Raw genomic sequence first — 22,958 nt, forward strand, 5'->3', positions numbered from 1 at the left:
AACTATTTGGAATACACAGGAGAAGTATTCGATTTATTTTTGCAATGGCAATTATCTTCAAAATCTTTTTTCAGATCTTCCTGTTCTTCCTGTAGGTGGCCATACGAGCTCCATGCACAAGTGTACTGAGCACGCCATCGGGCTGCACAGGATGATAGCGTCAGCTAACAGGTACAGATATGTTTGTGTCGGCCTGGGAGAGACACGGTGTCCCAGAGTGGCCGTCGGTTTTACAATGAACCGCGGCAGCCAAGGAAGGTAGGCAACGGTATTATGTCCGCTACATGGTAAACTGTATGCTCCCTCGAACTGAATTCTGATGGACGAAGAATTGGAGAAATTTCTTTTCATCGCGAGACCTCACTAAAATACTGTTATCGGTATAATTTCAAAAGATGATACGAATGTAAACCGTGGAAATCCGCATTTTGTGTACACCCTGCACTGAATGTGCACCACAACCTAGAAGAGACGAACAGACGATTAAGATGCAAGGAGAATGCTCACCTGGATATGCGTGCGCGGTAGCGCATTGGTAGGCGCAGAGATTGTTGTAGGTGTAGAGGTTGCTGGCGCAGACGGGCTCGTACTTGTCGTCGCACATGCACAGAGTGCCGTGGCTGCGGGGTCGCAGTCTGGCCCCTGGCCGCGCTGCTACCCCGCAGCACGCGGCGGCCGCCAGCAGGAGGACGCGGGCTGACAGCGGCGGCATGTTGGCTGCTGCTGCAACAGGCCGTCGGGCCGTCGCTGGCGTTAACAGAGGACTGCGTGCAGAGGGAGTTGCCGGACAGCCTGCGTGTACAGGCCGGGTCACGCAAAACCTCCCGTATACCACAGCAAGCGGATCCCAACACATGTGAATGAGCACTCGCAAACAACTTGCCGGTGCTCACTAACATTCGCTTGCACCAGCGAACAAGCGCTTACACCGGAGTTAACAGAAGACACCTAGAGAGAACGGACGTACCCTTTCAGCCCTAGGATCGCACTGGTATTGCTCTCTTTTGGCGCTAATAAAAGCCGAACAAGCTTCACCCGATACAGCTCTAGTCAGAGCCGCGTTAAATTGGCTAAATAGGCTAAATGGTGCGGGACCAGCAGAATTTAGGCCTAGATGTCTGAACCTGTACGATAGTGCGAAACGCCTGGTGGTAGTGCACATCGCAATGAATTGCCGCCCTAGCCGTCCTTAGCAACAATGCAAAATTTTGAACATAGGGGAACTCGGGGCGGAATGGGACAGCGGGGGACAATGGGAAATTGCTCTTTTCTAGACTGGGCAGTGTTGCAACCTGTTGTATGGGCATGTAACTAATTCTCCGAATGGAAGGGAGGTGAGAGCAGCCATTCTAATTTAGTTTGAAGTGCGAGATCTAAGTGAATTGTTGTCCGTCACGTTACCGCTTGCATTGATCTAACGTTTGGTGGATTTCAACGCCAGGTAAGCTGTTAATTGTTAATTGTATACCCTAAAATGACACATTCCCTTAAAGTGCATGGCATTTGTTATACTTTAGTTATTTAATGCGTTTAAATACGTCAGTTATTACACTCCATAAAAGTTGTTAACCCCAAATGTGCGCTTGGGGCGGAACGGGACGGGGCAGAATGGCATAGTGTCCCGTTCTGCCCCGTCATATTTTGATGCAAGTAGAAAGCAGACCCAGCCTGGATGTTCATGGATGCCAGACTCTCCCAACCAGCTACATTCGCCGAACAACTTAGGTTTCCAGATATAGGCCGAGGCTGTCATTCCAGTCCTACTAATCTGTCAAAATACACGGCGGACTACAAGACGAAAAGGAAAAACCGTTGTATTAACAGATTCTCCTTATAAGAAGGAACTGCAGAATCCTGTCGCATGTAAAGTAGGCCTACAGAATGGGGGAGGGTGCACAAATATAAACAATGTCAGGACAGAGATGTCAGGTGCAATGCAATTTAAGGCAAAAATATCAAACTGTACACCCAGAAAAAACAGAGGACATAACATCAAAGACCTTAAGAAAAATAAATGGAAGAAGATGATGGACAAGAGAGAATCAGAGAGAGAGGATGCTGAGTGTCTCTACTGTGGGGACTTCTGTTCCGTTTCTAATGAGGGCTGGGTCGTATGCCAGAGTTGGCACACAATTCATGTGCTGGTATAGACAGTGAAGATGAAGAGGAAATACTGATTTGTGACTGTTGTCGAAAGGACTAGTAGTTAGTGGTTTGGTGGCTATCAAGCATTGTACATTTTTCAGAATGACATAAAGTACTTTCTTATTTTGAAGAATGACTTTTTAATTGTTTAAATTACACATTCCTTAGTCTGAATTGCCTGTTATACAACATTTTGTCATAGTTTAATACGATATTCCTAATTCAAATTCAACGTTTATGCAACAATTTAACAAAAAAATCCTTATCCCATTCCGCTCCGAGGGTGGGGCGGAACGGGAAATGTGTAAGACTTGCTATGAAAAACTGTATAAAATGAAAAATGTATTGTTTTAAGTGATTTTAAAATAAGTTACATTAGGTTACTCTACAAGGTGTTTTTTTATCACTTGAAGAAGTGTTTCCTTGTGTTCCCTTATTTTACAGAAATTATGAAACATTAAGTATCCAGTTCCGCCCCGAGTTCCCCTATATCATTTGACATTGGCTGATTCCGCACTAAGATAAGAAGGGGGAGGAGAATTTAGAAGCAAAACGCTAATAACTGACAGCAGCGTAACCTGAAGAAGGGCTAGCATTTACACTCAGGTCATTTGTTACTAGGAATATTTACGTTAAAACAGTTACACATTTGAGTAACTACTATACCTTAGATAGCTCCTCATATTTGCAGTGACGTATGCTGATCCTTCTAGAATTTGATTAAGGCACCAATGTGGAAGGTAATGCCAGTAAAGTAACATTAAAGAAATGGGAATACACCTACAACCCGTTAGATAAGGTACTTGATACAATCATCGGTAAAGTATGTTGCAGGGCACATAGCGTGATGGCAGAAAAGCTATTTTTATTGAGTCGGTCATTACACTAAAAATCTCTTCCCCCAGGTGTGGACTCCCGGCCATCAGTGCCATGCGGTCATTTCACTTCATTTTCACAGTGTCTCTGACGTCCCAAGTAGGGTCACTACGTGCTTTCGCAGTTCTCGACCAAGCATATTTCTTTCCTTCCACATTTCTACGGTGTACCTCTTCGATGCCAGAGGCACGTCTGGTATCTGCATGCCTGTATCATCAAAACTATATTCTCTTCTAGTCCTGTCGTATTTTTTGCTTGCAAAAAGGAAGTACAATATTTTATTTTTTTGTATTACTCATAAGCTGAACCAAAGATGTAAACAACCACGTGTGAGCAGCGCGTATTACACGGAAGGTGTCCAACAGCTGATCAGTTCCAGTCTTTCCACTAGGAAGGAGGTACACGGCTCGTGTTGTCTGTCGTTCAACAATGACTAGACGGTCAATATCGCGGTTCGATCACGTCCGCATTGTGTTGCAAGGTTTTGCATTACCTCTGTTCCCAGAACTCCAGAAGATAGACGTTGGCTGTGGAACAGTCCCTTTGAGTGCTCAGAGATGTCACTAAACCCGCCCAAAGATGTAAACAACCATGTGTGAGCAGCGCGTATTACACGGAAGGTGTCCAACAGCTGATCAGTTCCAGTCTTTCCACTAGGAAGGAGGTACACGGCTCGTGTTGTCTGTCGTTCAACAATGACTAGACGGTCAATATCACGGTTCGATCACGTCCGTATTGTTACTTTGTGCCAGGAAGGGCTGTCAACAAAGGAAGTGTCCAGGCGTCTCGGAATGAGCCAAAGCGATGTTGTTCCGACATGGAGGAGATACAGAGAGACAGCAACTGTCGATGACATGCCTCGCTCAGGCCACCCAAGGGCTACTACTGCAGTGGATGACTGATACCTACGGATTATGGCTCGGAGAAACCCTGACAGCAACACCACCATGTTGAATAATGCTTTTCGTTCAGTCACAGGACATCGTATTACGACTCAAACTGTGCGCAGTAGGCTGCATTATGCGTAACTTCACTCCCGACGTCCATGGCGAACTCCACCTTTGCAACTGCGTCTCCATGCAGCGCGGTACATGTGAGCCCAACAACATGCCGAGTGGACCGCTCAGGTTTGGCACCACGTTCTCTTCAGCGATGAGTTTCACGTATGCCTTCAATCAAGTAATCGTCGGAGACGTGTTTGGAATGAAGCCGGTCAGGCTGAACGCCTTAGACACACTGTCAAGCGAGTGCACCAAGGTGGAGGTTCCCTGCTGTTTGGGAGTGGTATTATGTGGGCCCCACGTACACCACTGGTGGTCATGGAGGGGGTCGTAACGGCTATACAATACGTGAATGCCATCCTCCCTCATGGAGGTCGTCGTAACGGCTATACAATACGTGAATGCCATCCTCCCTCACCCCCCATGAACCATGAACCTTGCCGTTGGTGGGGAGGCTTGCGTGCCTCAGCAATACAGATAGCCGTACCGTAGGTGCAACCACAACGGAGGGGTATCTGTTGAGAGGCCAGACAAACGTGTGGTTCCTGAAGAGGGGCAGCAGCCTTTTCAGTAGTTGCAAGGGCAACAGTCTGGATGATTGACTGATCTGGCCTTGTAACAATAACCAAAACGGCCTTGCTGTGCTGGTACTGCGAACGGCTGAAAGCAAGGGGAAACTACAGCCCTAATTTTTCCCGAGGGCATGCAGCTTTACTGTATGATTACATGATGATGGCGTCCTCTTGGGTAAAATATTCCGGAGGTAAAATAGTCCCCCATTCGGATCTCCGGGAGGGGACTACTCAAGAGGATGTCGTTATCAGGAGAAAGAAAACTGGCGTTCTACGGATCGGAGCGTGGAATGTCAGATCCCTTAATCGGGCAGGTAGGTTAGAAAATTTAAAAAGGGAAATGGATAGGTTGAAGTTAGATATAGTGGGAATTAGTGAAGTTCGGTGGCAGGAGGAACAAGACTTCTGGTCAGGTGACTACAGGGTTATAAACACAAAATCAAATAGGGGTAATGCAGGAGTAGGTTTAATAATGAATAGGAAAATAGGAATGCGGGTAAGCTACTACAAACAGCATAGTGAACGCATTATTGTGGCCAAGATAGATACGAAGCCCACACCCACTACAGTAGTACAAGTTTATATGCCAACTAGCTCTGCAGATGACGAAGAAATTGAAGAAATGTATGATGAAATAAAAGAAATTATTCAGATTGTGAAGGGAGACGAAAATTTAATAGTCATGGGTGACTGGAATTCAAGTGTAGGAAAAGGGAGAGAAGGAAACATAGTAGGTGAATATGGATTGGGGCTAAGAAATGAAAGAGGAAGCCGCCTGGTAGAATTTTGCACAGAGCAAAACATAATCATAACTAACACTTGGTTTAAGAATCATGAAAGAAGGTTGTATACATGGAAGACCCCTGGAGATACTAAAAGGTATCAGATAGATTATGTAATGGTAAGACAGAGATTTAGGAACCAGGTTTTAAATTGTAAGACATTTCCAGGGGCAGATGTGGACTCTGACCACAATCTATTGGTTATGACCTGTAGATTAAAACTGAAGAAACTGCAAAAAGGTGGGAATTTAAGGAGATGGGACCTGGATAACTAAAAGAACCAGAGGTTGTACAGAGATTCAGGGAGAGCATAAGGGAGCAACTGACAGGAATGGGGGAAATAAATACAGTAGAAGAAAAATGGGTAGCTTTGAGGGATGAAGTAGTGAAGGCAGCAGAGGATCAAGTAGGTAAAAAGACGAGGGCTAGTAGAAATCCTTGGGTAACAGAAGAAATATTGAATTTAATTGATGAAAGGAGAAAATATAAAAATGCAGTAAGTGAAGCAGGCAAAAAGGAATACAAACGTCTCAAAAATGAGATCGACAGGATGTGCAAAATGGCTAAGCAGAGATGGCTAGAGGACAAATGTAAGGATGTATAGGCCTATCTCACTAGGGGTAAGAGAGATACCGCCTACAGGAAAATTAAAGAGACCTTTGGAGATAAGAGAACGACTGTATGAATATCAAGAGCTCAGATGGAAACCCAGTTCTAAGCAAAGAAGGGAAAGCAGAAAGGTGGAAGGAGTATATAGAGTGTCTATACGAGGGCGATGTACCTGAGGACAATATTATGGAAATGGAAGAGGATGTAGATGAAGATGAAATGGGAGATATGATACTGCGTGAAGAGTTTGACAGAGCACTGAAAGACCTGAGTCGAAACAAGGCCCCCGGAGTAGACAATATTCCATTGGAACTACTGACGGCCTTGGGAGAGCCAGTCCTGACAAAACTCTACCATCTGGTGAGCAAGATGTATGAAACAGGCGAAATACCCTCAGACTTCAAGAAGAATATAATAATTCCAATCCCAAAGAAAGCAGGTGTTGACAGATGTGAAAATTACCGAACTATCAGTTCAATAAGTCACAGCTGCAAAATACTAACACGAATTCTTTACAGACGAATGGAAAAACTAGTAGAAGCCAACCTCGGGGAAGATCAGTTTGGATTCCGTAGAAACACTGGAACACGTGAGGCAATACTGACCTTACGACTTATCTTAGAAGAAAGATTAAGGAAAGGGAAACCTACGTTTCTAGCATTTGTAGACTTAGAGAAAGATTTTGACAATGTTGACTGGAATACTCTCTTTCAAATTCTAAAGGTGGCAGGGGTAAAATACAGGGAGCGAAAGGCTATTTACAATTTGTACAGAAACCAGATGGCAGTTATAAGAGTCGAGGGACATGAAAGGGAAGCAGTGGTTGGGAAGGGAGTAAGACAGGGTTGTAGCCTCTCCCCGATGTTGTTCAATCTGTATATTGAGCAAGCAGTAAAGGAAACAAAAGAAAAATTCGGAGTAGGTATTAAAATTCATGGAGAAGAAATAAAAACTTTGAGGTTTGCCGACGACATTGCAATTCTGTAAGAGACAGCAAAGGACTTGGAAGAGCAGGTTGAATGGAATGGACAGTGTCTTGAAAGGAGGATATAAGATGAACATCAACAAAAGCAAAACAAGGATAATGGAATGTAGTCTAATTAAGTCGGGTGATGCTGGGGGAATTAGATTAGGAAATCAGGCACTTAAAGTAGTAAAGGAGTTTTGCTATTTGGGGAGCAAAATAACTGATGATGGTCGAAGTAGTGAGGATATAAAATGTAGGCTGGCAATGGCAAGGAAAGCGTTTCTGAAGAAGAGAAATTTGTTAACATCCAGTATTGATGTGTCAAGAAGTCATTTCTGAAAGTATTCGTATGGAGTGTAGCCATGTATGGAAGTGAAACATGGACGATAAATAGTTTGGACAAGAAGAAAATAGAAGCTTTCGAAATGTGGTGCTACAGAATAATGCTGAAGATTTGATGGGTAGATCACGTAACTAATGAGGAAGTATTGAATAGGATTGTGGAGAAGAGAAGTTTGTGGCACAACTTGACCAGAAGAAGGGATCGGTTGGTAGGACATGTTCTGAGGCATCAAGGGATCACCAATTTAGTATTGGATGGCAGCGTGGAGGGTAAAAATCGTAGAGGGAGACCACGAGATGAATACACTAAGCAGATTCAGAAGGATGTAGGTTGCAGTAGGTACTGGGAGATGAAAAAGCTTGCACAGGATAGAGTAGCATGGAGAGCTGCATCAAACCAGTCTCAGGACTGAGGACCACAACAACAACAACAACAACAATCCTCCCTCAGATAGTGCAACCATATCGGCAGCCTATTGGCGAGGTATTCGTCTTCATGGATGTCAATTCGTGCCCACATCATGCACATCTAGTGAATGACTTCTTTCAGGATAACTACGTCGCTCTACTAGAGTGGCCAGCATATTCTCCAGATATGAACCCTTGAGAACATGCCTGGGATACACTGAAAAGGGTTGTTTATAGAAGACGTGACCCACCAACCTCTCTGGGGGATCTACGCCAAATCGCAGTTGACAAGTGGGACAATCTGGATCAACAGTGCCTTGATGAACTTGTGGATAGTATGCCACGCCGAATACAGGAATGCATCAATGCAAGCGGACGTGCTAATCGGTATTAAAGGTATTGGTGTGTAAAGGAATCTGGACCATCACTGATGAAGGTCTCGCTGTATCGTGGTACAACAAGTACTGTGTAGTTTTCGTGACCAATAAAAAGGGCATAAATGGTGTTTATGTTGATCTCTATTCCAATTTTCTGTTCACGTTCCGGAGCTCTCGGAGCCGAGGTGATGCAAATACTTTTTTTTTATGTTTGTGCGATTTATGTATCAGAAATTCATATTTTATCGAGGTAGTTTGGAAGACTACAGCAGGTCCCCGTCCAACATCCGATCCTTAACATACATTGCGGCACCTTCACCATCTTCCTCGTCCTGAAACCTATCTTTGATCTCTTCCTCATCCTCGTGGAGCTTAATTCCTGGGGCGTTCTCCCAAGACAAGCCCCATTAGTGATTGCACGTCTATGAGCAACTCAGTCCAGGATTTGCGACATCGGCATGTTCCTGTAAATCTTGTTTTGTATGAGCAGGAAACCATCTTCAGTAGCGTGTGTGATTCCGCATCTTTCATCATCGTCACTGGAAACAAGCCTGATAAATTTTTCTTCCAGCCCCACTGGCGTGGAGCAATTTTCTTCCTCAGCCAAGATTGCACTTGGCTTTAGAATTCCAATGAGTGTCACCTTGCTGGCGTCCGATGTTAACGGTCTCCTTTCATTTTGAAAGATTCCCTCACGGCAGACTTTTACAGGAAGTTCGTACCTGAGCACGTACAAAGTCGAGCAGTAGGAATTCCCAGAGTGTGCTAACATCAGCTGTTCTCCTGCCTGTGCTATTACGTTTTGGGAGACTGGATATGTAACAAACTCAGCAGCTTCCAATTTGAGGTGTGGCTATTGCTCCATAAGGTTAACTAATTTCCCTTTCTCTTGGCCAAAAAAGATGGATGTGGTATCACATCCTGTGAAGGCATGATTGAAAAGAGCAAATGTAGGATCGAAATTGAAAGAATTTTTGGAGTACCTCTCTCCTGCTGATTTCCCTCTTCCCAGGTCATGGAAGCACAAGTTGTTATACTTGCTTGTTCTATACGTCAAGAGCCTTCAATATCCTCGCTCACGACTGCCACACTAGCAGGCTCAGCAACTTGGGAAATACCTGTTTCTGCAATTAATAATACGCATCTTCTTCTGCCTGTTGCACCTGAATACCTCCATCCTCAAATTTCCGCATGAGCGTCCAAATAAAGAGGTTGTTGTTGCTCTCATTGGCGAGAAACTTCTCCTGTGTGACTGCAGCATTTGTATCTTCATTGAAAATCATATCTGATAAAGAATATGGTGTCTGTGAACGACGACATCTTTCAGAAGACTTTGTTCCCCTTTGCGGGGGATCATTTGGGCAGCCACCAAATATAACTGTAATTTTGGATCCGTAGTGCTTTCTCAAATAGGTATTATATTTCATATAGATGTTTCTAGACTTTTCTTTAATGTGCCAAACAACCTTATGGAGCAGGTGACCACCATCCACCACAAAACTTTTTATTTTTAGCGCTTCGTTCTGCTGGAGATGTGCGAATGCATCATAGAGAGGTGATTTTGTGCCCTTATTGCGACATGGGGTACGGAGAAAGTTCAAATGAGAAACGTAACTCCAAGTTTTCATCAGATTACTTGATAGCACACAGCCTGTGAAACAATGTTAATGGGTTTATGGTAAGAATATTTCCCTCTTGAGAGCCATAGTGCAGGAAGCAAGTCTGATAACTTTGAAGTTCCGTTGAAATGAGTCTTAATGTTCAGTCCTATAATTCTGGTGATCCCTCACTTTCTTCTACTAATCATGATGACAATTTACCTATTCATCACCATTTACTACATTGTTTATTGACATAAGCATATAATATTTGGGAAGAGGTGGATGTTTTAACAGCCAGTCAATCAATCAGTTTGTCACTGACTGCTGCATTTTGCCCTCTGAGTGAAGCTCTTAAATGTTCCTAATGATGTATCACAGAATTCTTCAAGTTTTTGACAAATATGCTGTAAAGAAGGAATCCTTGAAAGTCCACTTCTTGAGCACTGAATCAGAAAATCCACGTCCGTAAGTTAAACTGCCTTTCGCTCACATTGTCTTCATTAAAGTTGCTCTGCTCATATATTAGATCATATCCCAAAACAAAATTTATAACTTCTCTTAATGGCGATTTAACCTTCAGTTGTAAATTTGTGGAATTCAGTAGCATCCATTCCGTCTTCCAATGTGAACCTTTCTTGTAAGTAAAGATGAGCACTTTTAGTGTACAGGAAATGATCAGCAGCATGAAAGTATGCTAGCATTTTCTTAACGGTCTTTAAGTGCAGATTCCAGTTTCAAGTACGCTCAGTCCCAATGAACTGTTTTGTGAGGATACCCATGAGTAAATATTGCATCCACAATTTAGCTGTGCATCCGCAGTCTAAGGGTAGCGTCTTTGACTAGTAAGCAAAATGTCTTCGATCCAGGGTTCGAATATCGCCACTGCTTGAGTTTCGATTAATAATCAACATTGGAGGCCGAAGACTTCCGGCATAAGAAGTCACCCTCTTTCTGCCTACGGCCTATTCACGTTGGTGTGTAGAATGCATGAGTCTGGTGACATACCATCTGACTTTCGGAAAAGCATCATCCACACAATACCGAAAACGGCAAGAGCTGACAAGTGCAAGAATTATCGCACAATTAGCTTAACAGCTCATGCATCCAAGTTGCTTACAAGAATAATATACAGAAGAACGGAAAAGAAGATTGGAGATGCGCTAGATGACTATCAGTTTGGCTTTAGGAAAGGTAAATGCACGAGAGAGGCAATTCTGACCATATGGACGTTGCGGTTAATAACGGAAGCAAGACTAAAGAAAAATGAAGACACGTTAATAGGATTTGTCGACCTGGGGAAAGCGTTCGGCAATGTAAAACGGCGCAAGATGTTCAAAATTCTCGGAAAAGTAGGTGTAACATATGAGGAGAGACGGGTCATATACAATATGTACAACAGCCAAGAGGGGTTAATAAAAGTGGACCACCAAGAACCAAGTGCTTGTATTAAAAAGGATGCAAGACAAGGATGTAGCCTTTCGCCGATACTGTATAATCCGTAGATCAAGGAAGCAATGATTAAAATAAAAGAGAGATCAGGGGGTGAATCAAAATTCAAGGTGAATGGATATCAATGATACGATTCGCTGATGACATTGCTATCCTGAGTGAAAGTGAAGAAGAATTAAATGATCTGCTGAACGGAATGAACAGTCTAATGAGTACACAGTATGGTTTGAGAGTAAATCGAAGAGAGACGAAGGTAATGAGAAGTAGTAAAAATGAGAACAGCGAGAAACTTAACATCAGGATTGATGGACACGAAGTAGATGAAGTTAAGGAATTCTGCTACCTAGGCAGTAAAGTAACCAATGACGGACGGAGCACAGAGAACATCAAAAGCAGAATAGAAATGACAAAAAGGGAATTCCTGGCCAAGAAAAGTCTAGTAATATGAAATATCTGCCTTAATTTGAGGAAGAAATTTCTGAGAATGTACATCTGGAGTAAAGCATTGTATGGTAGTGAAACATGGACTGTGGAAAAACCGGAACAGAGGATAATCGAAGCATTTAAGATGTGGTGCTACAGACGAGTGTTGAAAATTAGGTCGACTGATAAGGTAAAGAATTAGGAGGTTCTGCGCAGGATCGGAGTGGAAAGGAACATGTGGAAAAAACTGATAAGAAGAACGGCCAGGATGATAAGAGATCTGTTAAAACATCAGGGGATGAGTCCCATGGTACTACAGAAAGCTGTGGAGGGCAAAAACTGCAGAGGAAAACAGAGATTGTAATACATTTATCAAATAATTGAGGACGTAAGTTGCAAGTGCTACTCTGAGATGAAGAGGTTGGTACAGGAGAGGAATTCGTGGCTAGAGCCGCATCAAACCAGTCAGAAGACTGTTGAGAAAAGAATGTGTTTGTTTCCTGTTTCTTCAATGCAGTAAACCACATTTTCAAACTTGGTTATCACATTTATGTAATTTTCGTTTTCATGACATTTGATTACTGTTTGTCTGTTATAGGGAAGCAACAATTACTCAGTCACTTCCATTTCATCTTCCTTGAACCCAGTCTCCTGAGAGATGTAATATGACAATACCAAGTGAACCAGCGTATGCGCTCTTACTGCTTGAGCGTACACATGCCCATTCAAGACGCTATTCAGACAGGTTTCAGCAAATATTGTGGACACTAAGTCTCTCAAGCCACCTCCTGCCGTTGTTATACCCATGTACACCAAGAAGGACCGAAGGTGAAACCCAGCTAATCATAGAAAGACATGGTCTTCAGCACTGCCTTCGCTTCTTACAATGTCCGTCGCCTTCAGATAACAGTAGCTGATCGGAAGTGACAAAACACTACCTTTGACCTTGGTTTATGCATTTCTTCAATACTGTTAGAAGAGATGTGTACATTGTGTCGTACAAAATTGGATGGTAATTTAAGAGTAAGAGGTACATTATTTTTCAATGAACCGACTGTCGGTGATTTACGGCTTCTTCATGAATCCATTCTAACCTGGCATATCGGTTAATTTCTTCCACTTTTCATAAAGCCACAGAATCTCGGAGAGAGATACCTTGAAGCGCTCAGGGTCGTCGAAATTGAGGTGTTTCATAATAATTTCAGCCAACATCATTCGGTTTTTGATAGATGATAACTGAGGTACACAAACTGTAGACAAGAATTCAGAAGTTGATCATCTTCTTTCCCGATCAATGTTCTTGTCAAACTCCATAGCTGCTTAGGGAGTGACTGCGAAGATTCCTTTCAGGGAACGGAAAATATTCAACCGATAATCCGTGCAGATGTTAAAATCAGCGTTATCAAAGATAAACTGCATGAATCCATCCATGGTTATATTAGGATGCTAGGAAGGTGGAATCGAGGACATCCCGAATAGCAAAGCTTCCATATCTGTAGCTGCAAATGCAATTGCACTAAGAGCGTCGACCTCAAGCCATGATCCGAATCTTTTGTATATGAACGTACTGAACCCAGTCAGTGGTGAAGACAGATATAACAGTGGCCTTACTACAGACATCACTGCATGTGACAAAGCAACACACTTTTTTCCGTTAATGTAGAGATTCTCGTTTGATTTTCAAAATCAACGACTCAACCAAAGTGATCAATGATTCAGGGATCACTGATTGGACATCTGACAGAAAATCACCAGGTGAGGAGTATTACGAAGTATCATAGACTTGTGTACGGATGTCCTCACAAAGGACATCAGCAGCAGCGCGTACGTTTCTCCGACGCTTAGCATCAAGTTCCTCCCCACAATATAATCAGTGTTCATTAAAATCAAATACCTTCTTGTATGATCAAATATTCGCGCTGGCGATGCAGGGCCCTTTGTCAACGACGATGAAATGGTTTTGGGGTATTGTACTTCTTTTGACAAGCACTGCGCACTTCAGTTTCAGCCATACCTGTAAATAACTTACGATGTGCTACGATTTTCTTATCCTTACTGGATCATGGTAGCGTTTCCACTCCTATCTGGTTCACTTTAACCACACCAGCATCTTCTAAATTGCCGTTGCATTTGAAACGCACCTCCCTTCGATCTGGAGCAATCGTTTTAAATTCACTGACCGCACAACAAAAGTAAGCTCGAAGGAGGAGACGAGAATTTTTCAAGAGACAAGGAGCTGTGAGCGCTTCCCTCACAGAATACAAAAAGACCAGGCGCTACTAACAACGGAAACAATAACAAAGGAACGGAGGTGATGACAGCTTCGGCTGTTTACGACATGTCAATCGATATATATATATATATATATATATATATATATATATATATATATATATATATATATATATATATATATATATCCCTTTTGTAAATTTCATTGAAAAGCTTTGACTTACAAGAAAAGATGTGGAATTACTTTGGCTTTCAAGTGTATGAACGCTTAATAGTGCCTAAGACTGAGAAACTAGATGCTTCTTTTCTAACATGAAATTTCATTCTCTACAGCTCTGATAATTTGTCATTTTTCATTTGGAGTAGCCATTTTCGAGTTACAGGCAATGGAGCCGACTTTTTAGCCAGGATGGTAGAAATGACGGAACTTCGATAGCTGACGGCGGCCCAACAGATGCACCGATTTTGACAGTTAAGTGGCTCATTCGACGAAAAATTTAATGCTGTTTCGTTTTGGTAACATAACATTTTCAGTGGGATACATGGTTTCCGAGTAATGGGTGAGAATCAGAAAAAAGTGACACAAAATTCGTGGTTTTCTTACCACAAAAAGTTGTTTAGAGAGTTACTAGCGTCGAAAAACTGGATTCTACACACTCCCAACCAGATAACAAAATAAAAATCTCTTACCTCATTTTTTGCAAGCAAATGGTCTGTTATGCGACGCCCGTTACTGGAGTATTCTGATCACGCCCTCGCTGACCCAACTCTTGTCAATAACCAAAGTAGTTCACAAACGAGAAGCTGATCAAAGCTCTTGAGCCACTAGCTCCAGAGTGGAAAAGATACGAACTTCTTATGACGGTTCGCTGAAAGAAGAATACCCAGCGAAATACGAGCGAGCACCAGTTAATGAGGTCCGAACGCAAATGGATACGGTTCGTTGGCTTGTCAGCGGTTTACCCCAGAAAGAATTCTTGTTAACTGCCGCTAGTTCGCTTGTGTTTGTGCCACTGTAAACGATGCATGATGTGCAACATCCCATTCATTTCGTGGACGGTTCAAGATACTGTGTCTAAACGATAACTATTGCAAAAACGAAAGGTAAGAAAGCGTTTAAGATCTTTTTAAAAATACGACAATTTAAAATACATTTTCATGGCTTTTGAAATTTTTTGGAAAGGCGAGGACAATGCTATATCACTTGTTAATGATCACGTTGAAATATTTTGTATGATGATCTCAGATGTATTCTGAAATTGAAATGTAATACTTCTGGATTCAGTTGCTATGTTTTGACACTCTGCTGGGCACATTTTATAAGTTACTTGGCACTAATGTCTGTGGCTACAGCAATTTTGCTGAATCACTCTGTTTATTTTGGGTTTTGTTACAATTTCCTTGTTTTAACTCACATTGTTATGTTCCAAACTGTTTTTAATGTGAATGGATCCTGTATATCAAGTGAAAATTTATGTTCTATGTTGTATGGAAGAAAATTTAACATTATATTTTTTGCAAATTTTTGTTCGAATTCTTTCTCTTACAGTAACATTGTTTACTTTTCCACAATTTATATGCTATTGTTATCCTTCCATATTAAATATTTTATGGCATTTAGTTATATTTTATATTTTTGAAGACACATGACACATAAAAGTGGGAAACCTACCACTACAAAAAACAGAAAAACTGGAACTAGTGCTGTATGTGGTAGTGAATTAGCTACCTGTAACGGTGGGAGGATAAGATTCATGTACAACTAATTTAGTGGACAAAATACTAATATAAGACTGACAAATAAAAGACAGAAATGTATATCCTGCTTTACATGTTAAGTAAATAAAGGTGCTATGATTATGCCAAATAAATTTCAGGGTGTTGCTATGAGAACAGTTACCTGAAGAAGTCTCAGTGGTTTGGTCATTGTCATAAGAAGGAATGTAATATCTGCCTTGATGAGAACCATCACAATCCACACACAGAGATTCTTCACTGTTACTGCTAATAATACTGCCACTGTCAGTATTGGTATCTTCATGATTGTTCCCATTAGCTTCCTGAGGCATAACACAGTGGATCCTACTAGGTCACAACACACCGAATACCGAGTCACTCCTACTGAAGTGTTACACATTCCAACATTATGGCCATATTTTTAGGTGATGTTCAGAGTGGAGGTGGTTGATGATCAGGTGCAGAATGTAGAATAACTGTTTCACATTGTCTGTGTTAGAATGTTAAGGCTGTGTATTTCATTGTTTCAGTTGTGCTGTGTTGCTGTGATTTGCTTCTGTTTGGTGTGACATGATGAATAGGGGTTGCACAACATCAGAGAATTAGACAAAGAGTGTTTCCGACCGGGAGGGGATTAAATCTCTGTTAAACCAAGTAGCTCAGTTGAAAACAGATAACTCAGAAATGTGTACAAAGCTAGTTGTTACGAGGGAAGGTAGGGATTGGTCTGGTTTGTCCTCTCCTTCATTACACTGAGCCACCGCAAGTTTCATTGACCGTTTTCTGGTAAACCAATGGAGGATTTTCATTCATAGGTTACTTGATGACCACTACTATGCTGGACCTCTAGATGAACAAGTGATTATTCTAGATGATTAAGTTCTCCATTAGTGGAGACAGGGGCAGGCTGTCCATAGGGACACGATGGCCAGTTAGTATAATTTCACTAACGTTTCTTTAGAAAACGCAACCAAGGAGTTTGGTGGCAACAATACTATTGTCTTTCTGCAAATGCTTCAATGCAGTTGGACTGACGAGCGAGAAAGGGCACGCATTTTATATCCTTTCGTTTGTGAAAGTAAATTTTGCTTGATGAAGATAATTTATGGTGAATTCTGAAGAAAGGCTTTTATTAAATAAGTCAATCAATGGTTAAAGTCCACAAACTGAGGATTATTTCGATACTCTACATGGCGATATATGTTTAAGAACGTTTTCGTAAACGACCCAAAATAATTCCAATAAAACAATGGGACAAAATTGGCCACTTAAATAGTTGCACCTTAGTCCTTATGGACAACCTACCCCGCTCTATTTTAAGTAAATACTCTTATTAACTTTAATAAGTCCAATGTAGTCAGTGTCTAGATCATGTCCAATGCAATTTTTGCGTAAGCATATTGTGTCCTACACTTAATATAAACTGGTAATATATATGTGCCGCACTTTTTTTTTCTTCGAAAGTACGTAACTTGTTTTGAAACGAAACAAATTAAAATGTGCACACTCTACTTACTGCTTGTAAATCATTTACCTCTGAAATGACAGAAATAAGACGACTTCAGGCTGTGAATTCATGCCCACTGCCACCAATATTATTAATAATAAAGTAATAATAACAGTAAGACTAATAATAATACTGCGTAGGGCATAAAGCAGTGTAGTAGCTATTATACACAAGGTGCGTCTGAAAAGGTTCGGAAATGCTCGCAAAAATAAAGGCAACAAGAATTACAAAACTTCTCAGAAATCATCATTAGCTACAAAACACTTCTGACGTCAGCAGTAAAGCTATTGGAAACTGTCAGAAAATGTTTCTTGTGGGTTTGCTCAAAGAACTGAGGTCATGCGTCGCTCGATATTCGGAACGTCTAAGTGCTCAACTTTCTCACTCAGTCCAAACGTCACTGTTCTTCAACTCCCACATTCTTCTCCATGTCCGGCGCTGGCAGACTCCATTTTGCTTCCCGGTCTTTAATTATCCCTGAGAGGCTTGACTCTGGCAGACCTCTCGCGTGATCACGGTGGTTGGATAGGTCATACAAGAAGCGTTGACAGACTTTCCAACAGCCTTACTACATATGTCAAAAATGTTTTGTAGCTAATAGCGAGTAAAGATATTTTGCGTGTAACTCATTTTCCTTTATTGTCTTAAGCCATTTACCTGACTTTTGAGACCCACCATGTAGCTGCTGACGTGCTGTTCCACAGTTAATCCGTTTATCTATTGCAAAGTGAATAATGAAGCAATTTCTGGTGACGCAGAGAAGGCACTTTCAAGAGATACTGAGACTATTTGCTGTGTATGTCTCAATTTCACTATAATAAAAACAAAGTATATACATATGTGAAGATGTGCAGTTCATCATAACTTCCACTATTTTGTGCATCATGAATGCAAGTGTTTTAAAAAAAATGTAATGTCTGATAACTTATGTAGTGAGTACTACAATCGTAGTGATAATAATAACGATATTTTAACATATTTTAGTTTCGTGACCGAAACACAGTCGAACGCTTTTGCTTTTAACCCTTGGAAGATTTCATTCTACTGCCGACGGGGTGATTACCCCAAGCTGGGAACCACTGTTCGATCTGGACAGGTCAGGTTATGTCTGCAGTCATAAGCGAGACGCCATTAGAGCTGCTTTATGTACAAAAGAACAGCATCTGAGAAGAATAGAGAGGATACATGCGGAGAAGTTATTGTAATTCAAGGACCTATTTGCTGATGTTGAGAATGAGAGGGATGTTTACTTACAATAAGTTGTGACAAAATATAATTCGAAAATGCACACCAGCACTGGTCTTTCTTTTTCTGCGGTAGCGTATGAGGGAAGGATGCCTTAGCCATTCGATGTAGTGAAATAGTAAATCGGGAGGAAAAAGGGCCGATTCAGAACTTCGTCAGGGCACTGAAGGAGTTATGGAAACACGCACAAATAGTGAACACGAACTTCTTCGAGTCCCAAGACAAGATAAATTATTACGACATCAAGTAGAACTGTAGATTATGCTTACAGACGTCTATACGTTGAAACGTTACCATACTTTTCATGGAGACGAGATGAATTCGTTTCAACAAGATGAAACACGCCCGATTAAGTTATGGTATTGCTAGTAGTCGAATAACGTGGTAGCCTAATCTTTTATTTAAGGGTCCATCACCTAATGGAGGAGTGCTGGGCGGTTTTGACCGTTATGGGGGTCGTTTCAATCTGATTTTGGTTGCTAAGTAATGCTTTACGCGAGAAACAGACCTTGCCCATTAATCAAGGTCGTGAAAGGATAGCACAAAGTAAAATTATATTTTCTCACTAAGAAAAAAATGGAGAGTGACTAACATTAACGTACAGATAGATTCAGGTTTAATGTCAACACAAGTCAAACACATAATAATATGGTCACATGCTTTTGGACAAATCTGCACATACTGTCCTTCACTGCAGTACATTGGCCAGCATGAAACAGGAATACCGGCAGTCTGAATTTATGACCAATTTTGGTAAAACACTTGGTCACTAGTCAGTACAGTTCGACTTGCAGTGGGTCAACCCACGACAGCTGGGACACACTCTCGACGGATACAATATTCCTTCTCCCGCTATGCATTACGTCCACTTACTCGTTGCCAGCTGCATCTCATCTACATCTGCATGGATACCCTTCAAATTACCTTTAAGTGTCTGGCAGAGGGTTCATCAAACCACCTTCATAATTCTCTATTATTCAAGTCTCACATAGCGCGCGAAAAAGAACGAACACCTATATCTTTCCGTAGGAGCTATGATTTCCCTAATTTTACCATCATGATCGTTTCTTCCCATGTAGACTAGTGTCAACAAAATATTTTCGCATTCGAAGGAGAAAGTTGGTGATTGGAATTTCGAGAGAATATACCGCCGCTACGAAAAACGCCTTTGTTTTAATGATGTCCACCCCAAACCCTGTATCATTTCAGTGACACTCTCTGCCCTATTTCGCGATTATACAACACGTTGATGTTGAGGTTTATAATAGAAGATGAAGAACTTTAAACTGAAGAATTAACTATAAAGTGGCGATGTATCATAGCTAAATTTCCTGCTGACTACGGTAGTGAATCGCTTCTAGAAATGAATCATTCAAAAATTCAACATATCTTAGTGAAAAATGGTAAATACTTTCAAAAGATCTGGTTCACATGGAGTTACTAAAAATCCTTCCTCTCAACAGTTTATGTGGCCATCAAAACATATAATCGTTGGTGGTTTCCTTTTTCACAACACAGCACAGAAACCAAAATCACTCATTTATTTCAGATAACCCTTTTGTTTGCTGTTCTTTCTGCCCAGACTTTTGCTCTCCATGCAATCACCAATATTTCAGCTGACCTCAGTCATCGGGCATGAAAGATAGATATGGCGTACCACAAATTAATAATTATTCCATTCTTACCTCTGCCAAGCTCTTAATATGGAATATGAGGAGCAGAACGTAATTCTAATACACCACACAATAAAATTAATTAACAGTTGTCTGCTTTATATCAGATAAGTCCAAAATGTAAATGCTAACTTAACGGTCTACAAGTGTGTTACATCAGTATATGCCGTTAGAACTAATATGGTTGCTGAGATATAAACTTTGAAAAACATGGCCATTTTACTCTGCTATAGGTTATTTATTGGCATTAAAAGTCATTGTCATTGTCATTTCCAGTAGTGGTGACACACTGCTTTCTTGTTCAGACAACATAAGGTTCAAAATTTGAAAAACTAGTACCTATTCATTATTAATTTGACAGTACCAGAACTGTACTTCTGAAGCTGAATGCAGATACTATCACTACTGCCATTGACAGCTAACTCAGTCACCTCCATTATTACTTTCGACGGCTAACCAGATCACAAAACCGTTATTAACTTGGTTTAAGGATTAACACATCACTGCCATCAACATACTCTTTTCATCACACACACTCACACACGTGTGTGTGTGTGTGTGTGTGTGTGTGTGTGTGTGTGTGTGTTTGTGTGTGTGTGTGTGTGTGTGTGTGTGTGTGTGTGTGTCTGTGTGCGTGTGTGTGTGACAGGCTGCCTGAAAGTAAATGACAGTGGTCAAATATGAGCTATTTTTATAGTCCATATTCCACATAACGTTCAGCTAATACAAATTTCGATTATGCGTACCTCTCTCAAAAAAGAATCACCTCAAATATGTATTACTTCAACATCCATTAATCTACTTACTCACCTCAATAAGTATATAGAAATCCCCCCATGTTCCTTAACTTGTCCATGCCTCATTAGTCTCATCACACAAGTTACTCTCATACGTCACATTATTCATCAAAACAAGTAACTCCTCATGTACACCTCATTTCACTGTTTCCTAATTATCACAACCATTAACGTTATATCACACCATTTATTAACAGTTCTTCCCATTTTTCATGACTTGTGAAACAAATGTACCAGATTACACAGAACTCTTTCTGATCCTAATTAGCTTCACTCAAAATGTAAATGGGTGTTATCTTCCAGATGTGCCATTCATCTCTGTAAACTTTAGATAGTAGACAGTTACATAAAACGTGTTTTTGCTGATATCCCAGTTATCAATTTTAATACGACTACAGATTATTACAAAAGAATGTACCACAGTTTTAATTACACTTCCTAATTCAAATACCTGGATAACCACCGCTTAATATACTTAATAACTTCTACAGTTTTCTTAATCTAGAGATGTGGAAGATGCTTGGGCACTGAAACTAGAAACAGGAAGTAATGTATCACCCAGATGTGAGTTTACCAGTTGCCAGCTGGTATACCAGCAAAAGAAGGGCTGGTTCCCTGCCATTTCATTGGTTTTGCTCTGTCATGTGGTTTATCCCTACACGTGTAAGAGATTAGGGATGTAATAAATCTTCTTTCTACTTAACTACCCAGGTGAATGAATTGCCTTCCATTCTGCTTGGTTTACTTCTATTTTTAAAACGTGCTGTAAAAATTCCGTTCAACCACTTCATTAATATCATTGGGAACAGCGCCACCATCAGTTTATTCTTCTGCCCAATATTCGGCTGGATGTACCTACTATCATTATTCATTACTTCAACGTCTTTATCTTCCCTCACTATCACCATCAGTTTTCCTATCAACGCCTTCTGTTTTTTCTCCTGTTCTTCTACACATTTTACAGACTCGTAGATTTCTTGCTTGATGTGCTGATCAGTATCAGGCTCCTACAATGCTGTTTCCGCCTTCAAATTCACATCTAGTTCAGTGTAGTCAGCTTTAGTTTTTCAGTAATAATGTTGCATTCTTTCGGAGTCTCTGACATATTTTTAAACTGGTGGTCATGACATGGTTCAGTTTCTTGGGTTGTCCCTTGTATTTCATTATTAGCGTCAGTAGCAACATTCTATGTTCCTTCTGTTACCTCATCTCTCATGGTATTCATATCGTCTCCAAGTTTATTTGAATTGTCCTGCAGTGTAGCTTCTCTTTCTTGACAGTCTCTTTTCTGCTTTCAAGACAGGTTTGTCAAATTTCTTCCTTTTGGATTAATTTCAAATTTTCTTTCTTCTCTTGGAACATATTCACTGAATTCTTTTGTTTTTTTTCAGAGTCTTCCTGCGTTTTCTTCGCATATTCTTTCCGTGATTCCTTTGTTTTATCATGCTCTCTTCTCGATCATTGATTGTATTTATTTCCAATTTGTTAATGGTATAGCTCTGATTGACTTGTCTCAGGATAACTCGGTGAGTGGCCAAAAGGTCCGTCAGCTAGCAGTTCTCAACTCCAGATTTCTGAATCATCTTTATCTTCATGCACTATCACTGTGTCTCCACACACTTCACCCTCACCCTCTTGCTTTGGCTCATAAGACGTCCTAACTACTCACGGTCCATTGGCAAGTACCGTTAAAGAACCTTTGACAATAAAGATGTATGTAAGTATTCACTGTTTGGTTTTAGTTAACTCAAATTTACAAAATTGCTAACACCACTGAATATACAAATCCTCACAAGACAATCAAACTCAGGCACTTACATCAACATTCATATCTTCAGACAAAATATTGAAATAAGATGTACATCACAAATTAATTAACATACAAACCGTTAATTCACAGTAATAACACCTCTGAATTCCTCTTACCTGTCACAGTCGCTGTTCAGTTGCATAAACATGCACAATTAAGAATATATTACTTCAGAGCAAAACTCCGAAGAATATTAGTAATACTGTCTATAAGTCGCTGCAATAATTCGAAATAGAATTTGAGATAATACAAATGCTCTAAAGAATGCGTAATGTTGGTTACTGCGGGGTTCTCACTCACCCACAGACGTCAGAGCAGAAGTCTACATCTACATAGGTACTCTCCAAATCACACTAAAGTGCCTGGCAGAGGGTTCATCGAATCATCTTCACAATAATTCTCTAT

The 22,958-nt window shown here is 40.9% G+C and overlaps 1 protein-coding gene across 1 annotated transcript in view; it reads right to left on the bottom strand.

Annotated features, from left to right (window-relative positions):
• Positions 1-22,958, bottom strand: part of LOC124596372 — a 76,480-nt gene that overhangs the window by 40,077 nt on the left and 13,445 nt on the right. The window contains exon 2 of the mRNA XM_047135484.1: positions 508-723. Within this exon, the coding sequence (XP_046991440.1) occupies positions 508-712 (205 nt within the window). The 5' untranslated portion in view covers positions 713-723. The remainder of the gene's footprint in view (positions 1-507; positions 724-22,958) is intronic.

Source organism: Schistocerca americana, chromosome 2, assembly GCF_021461395.2.
Source record: "Schistocerca americana isolate TAMUIC-IGC-003095 chromosome 2, iqSchAmer2.1, whole genome shotgun sequence".
Classification (NCBI taxonomy): domain Eukaryota; kingdom Metazoa; phylum Arthropoda; class Insecta; order Orthoptera; family Acrididae; genus Schistocerca; species Schistocerca americana.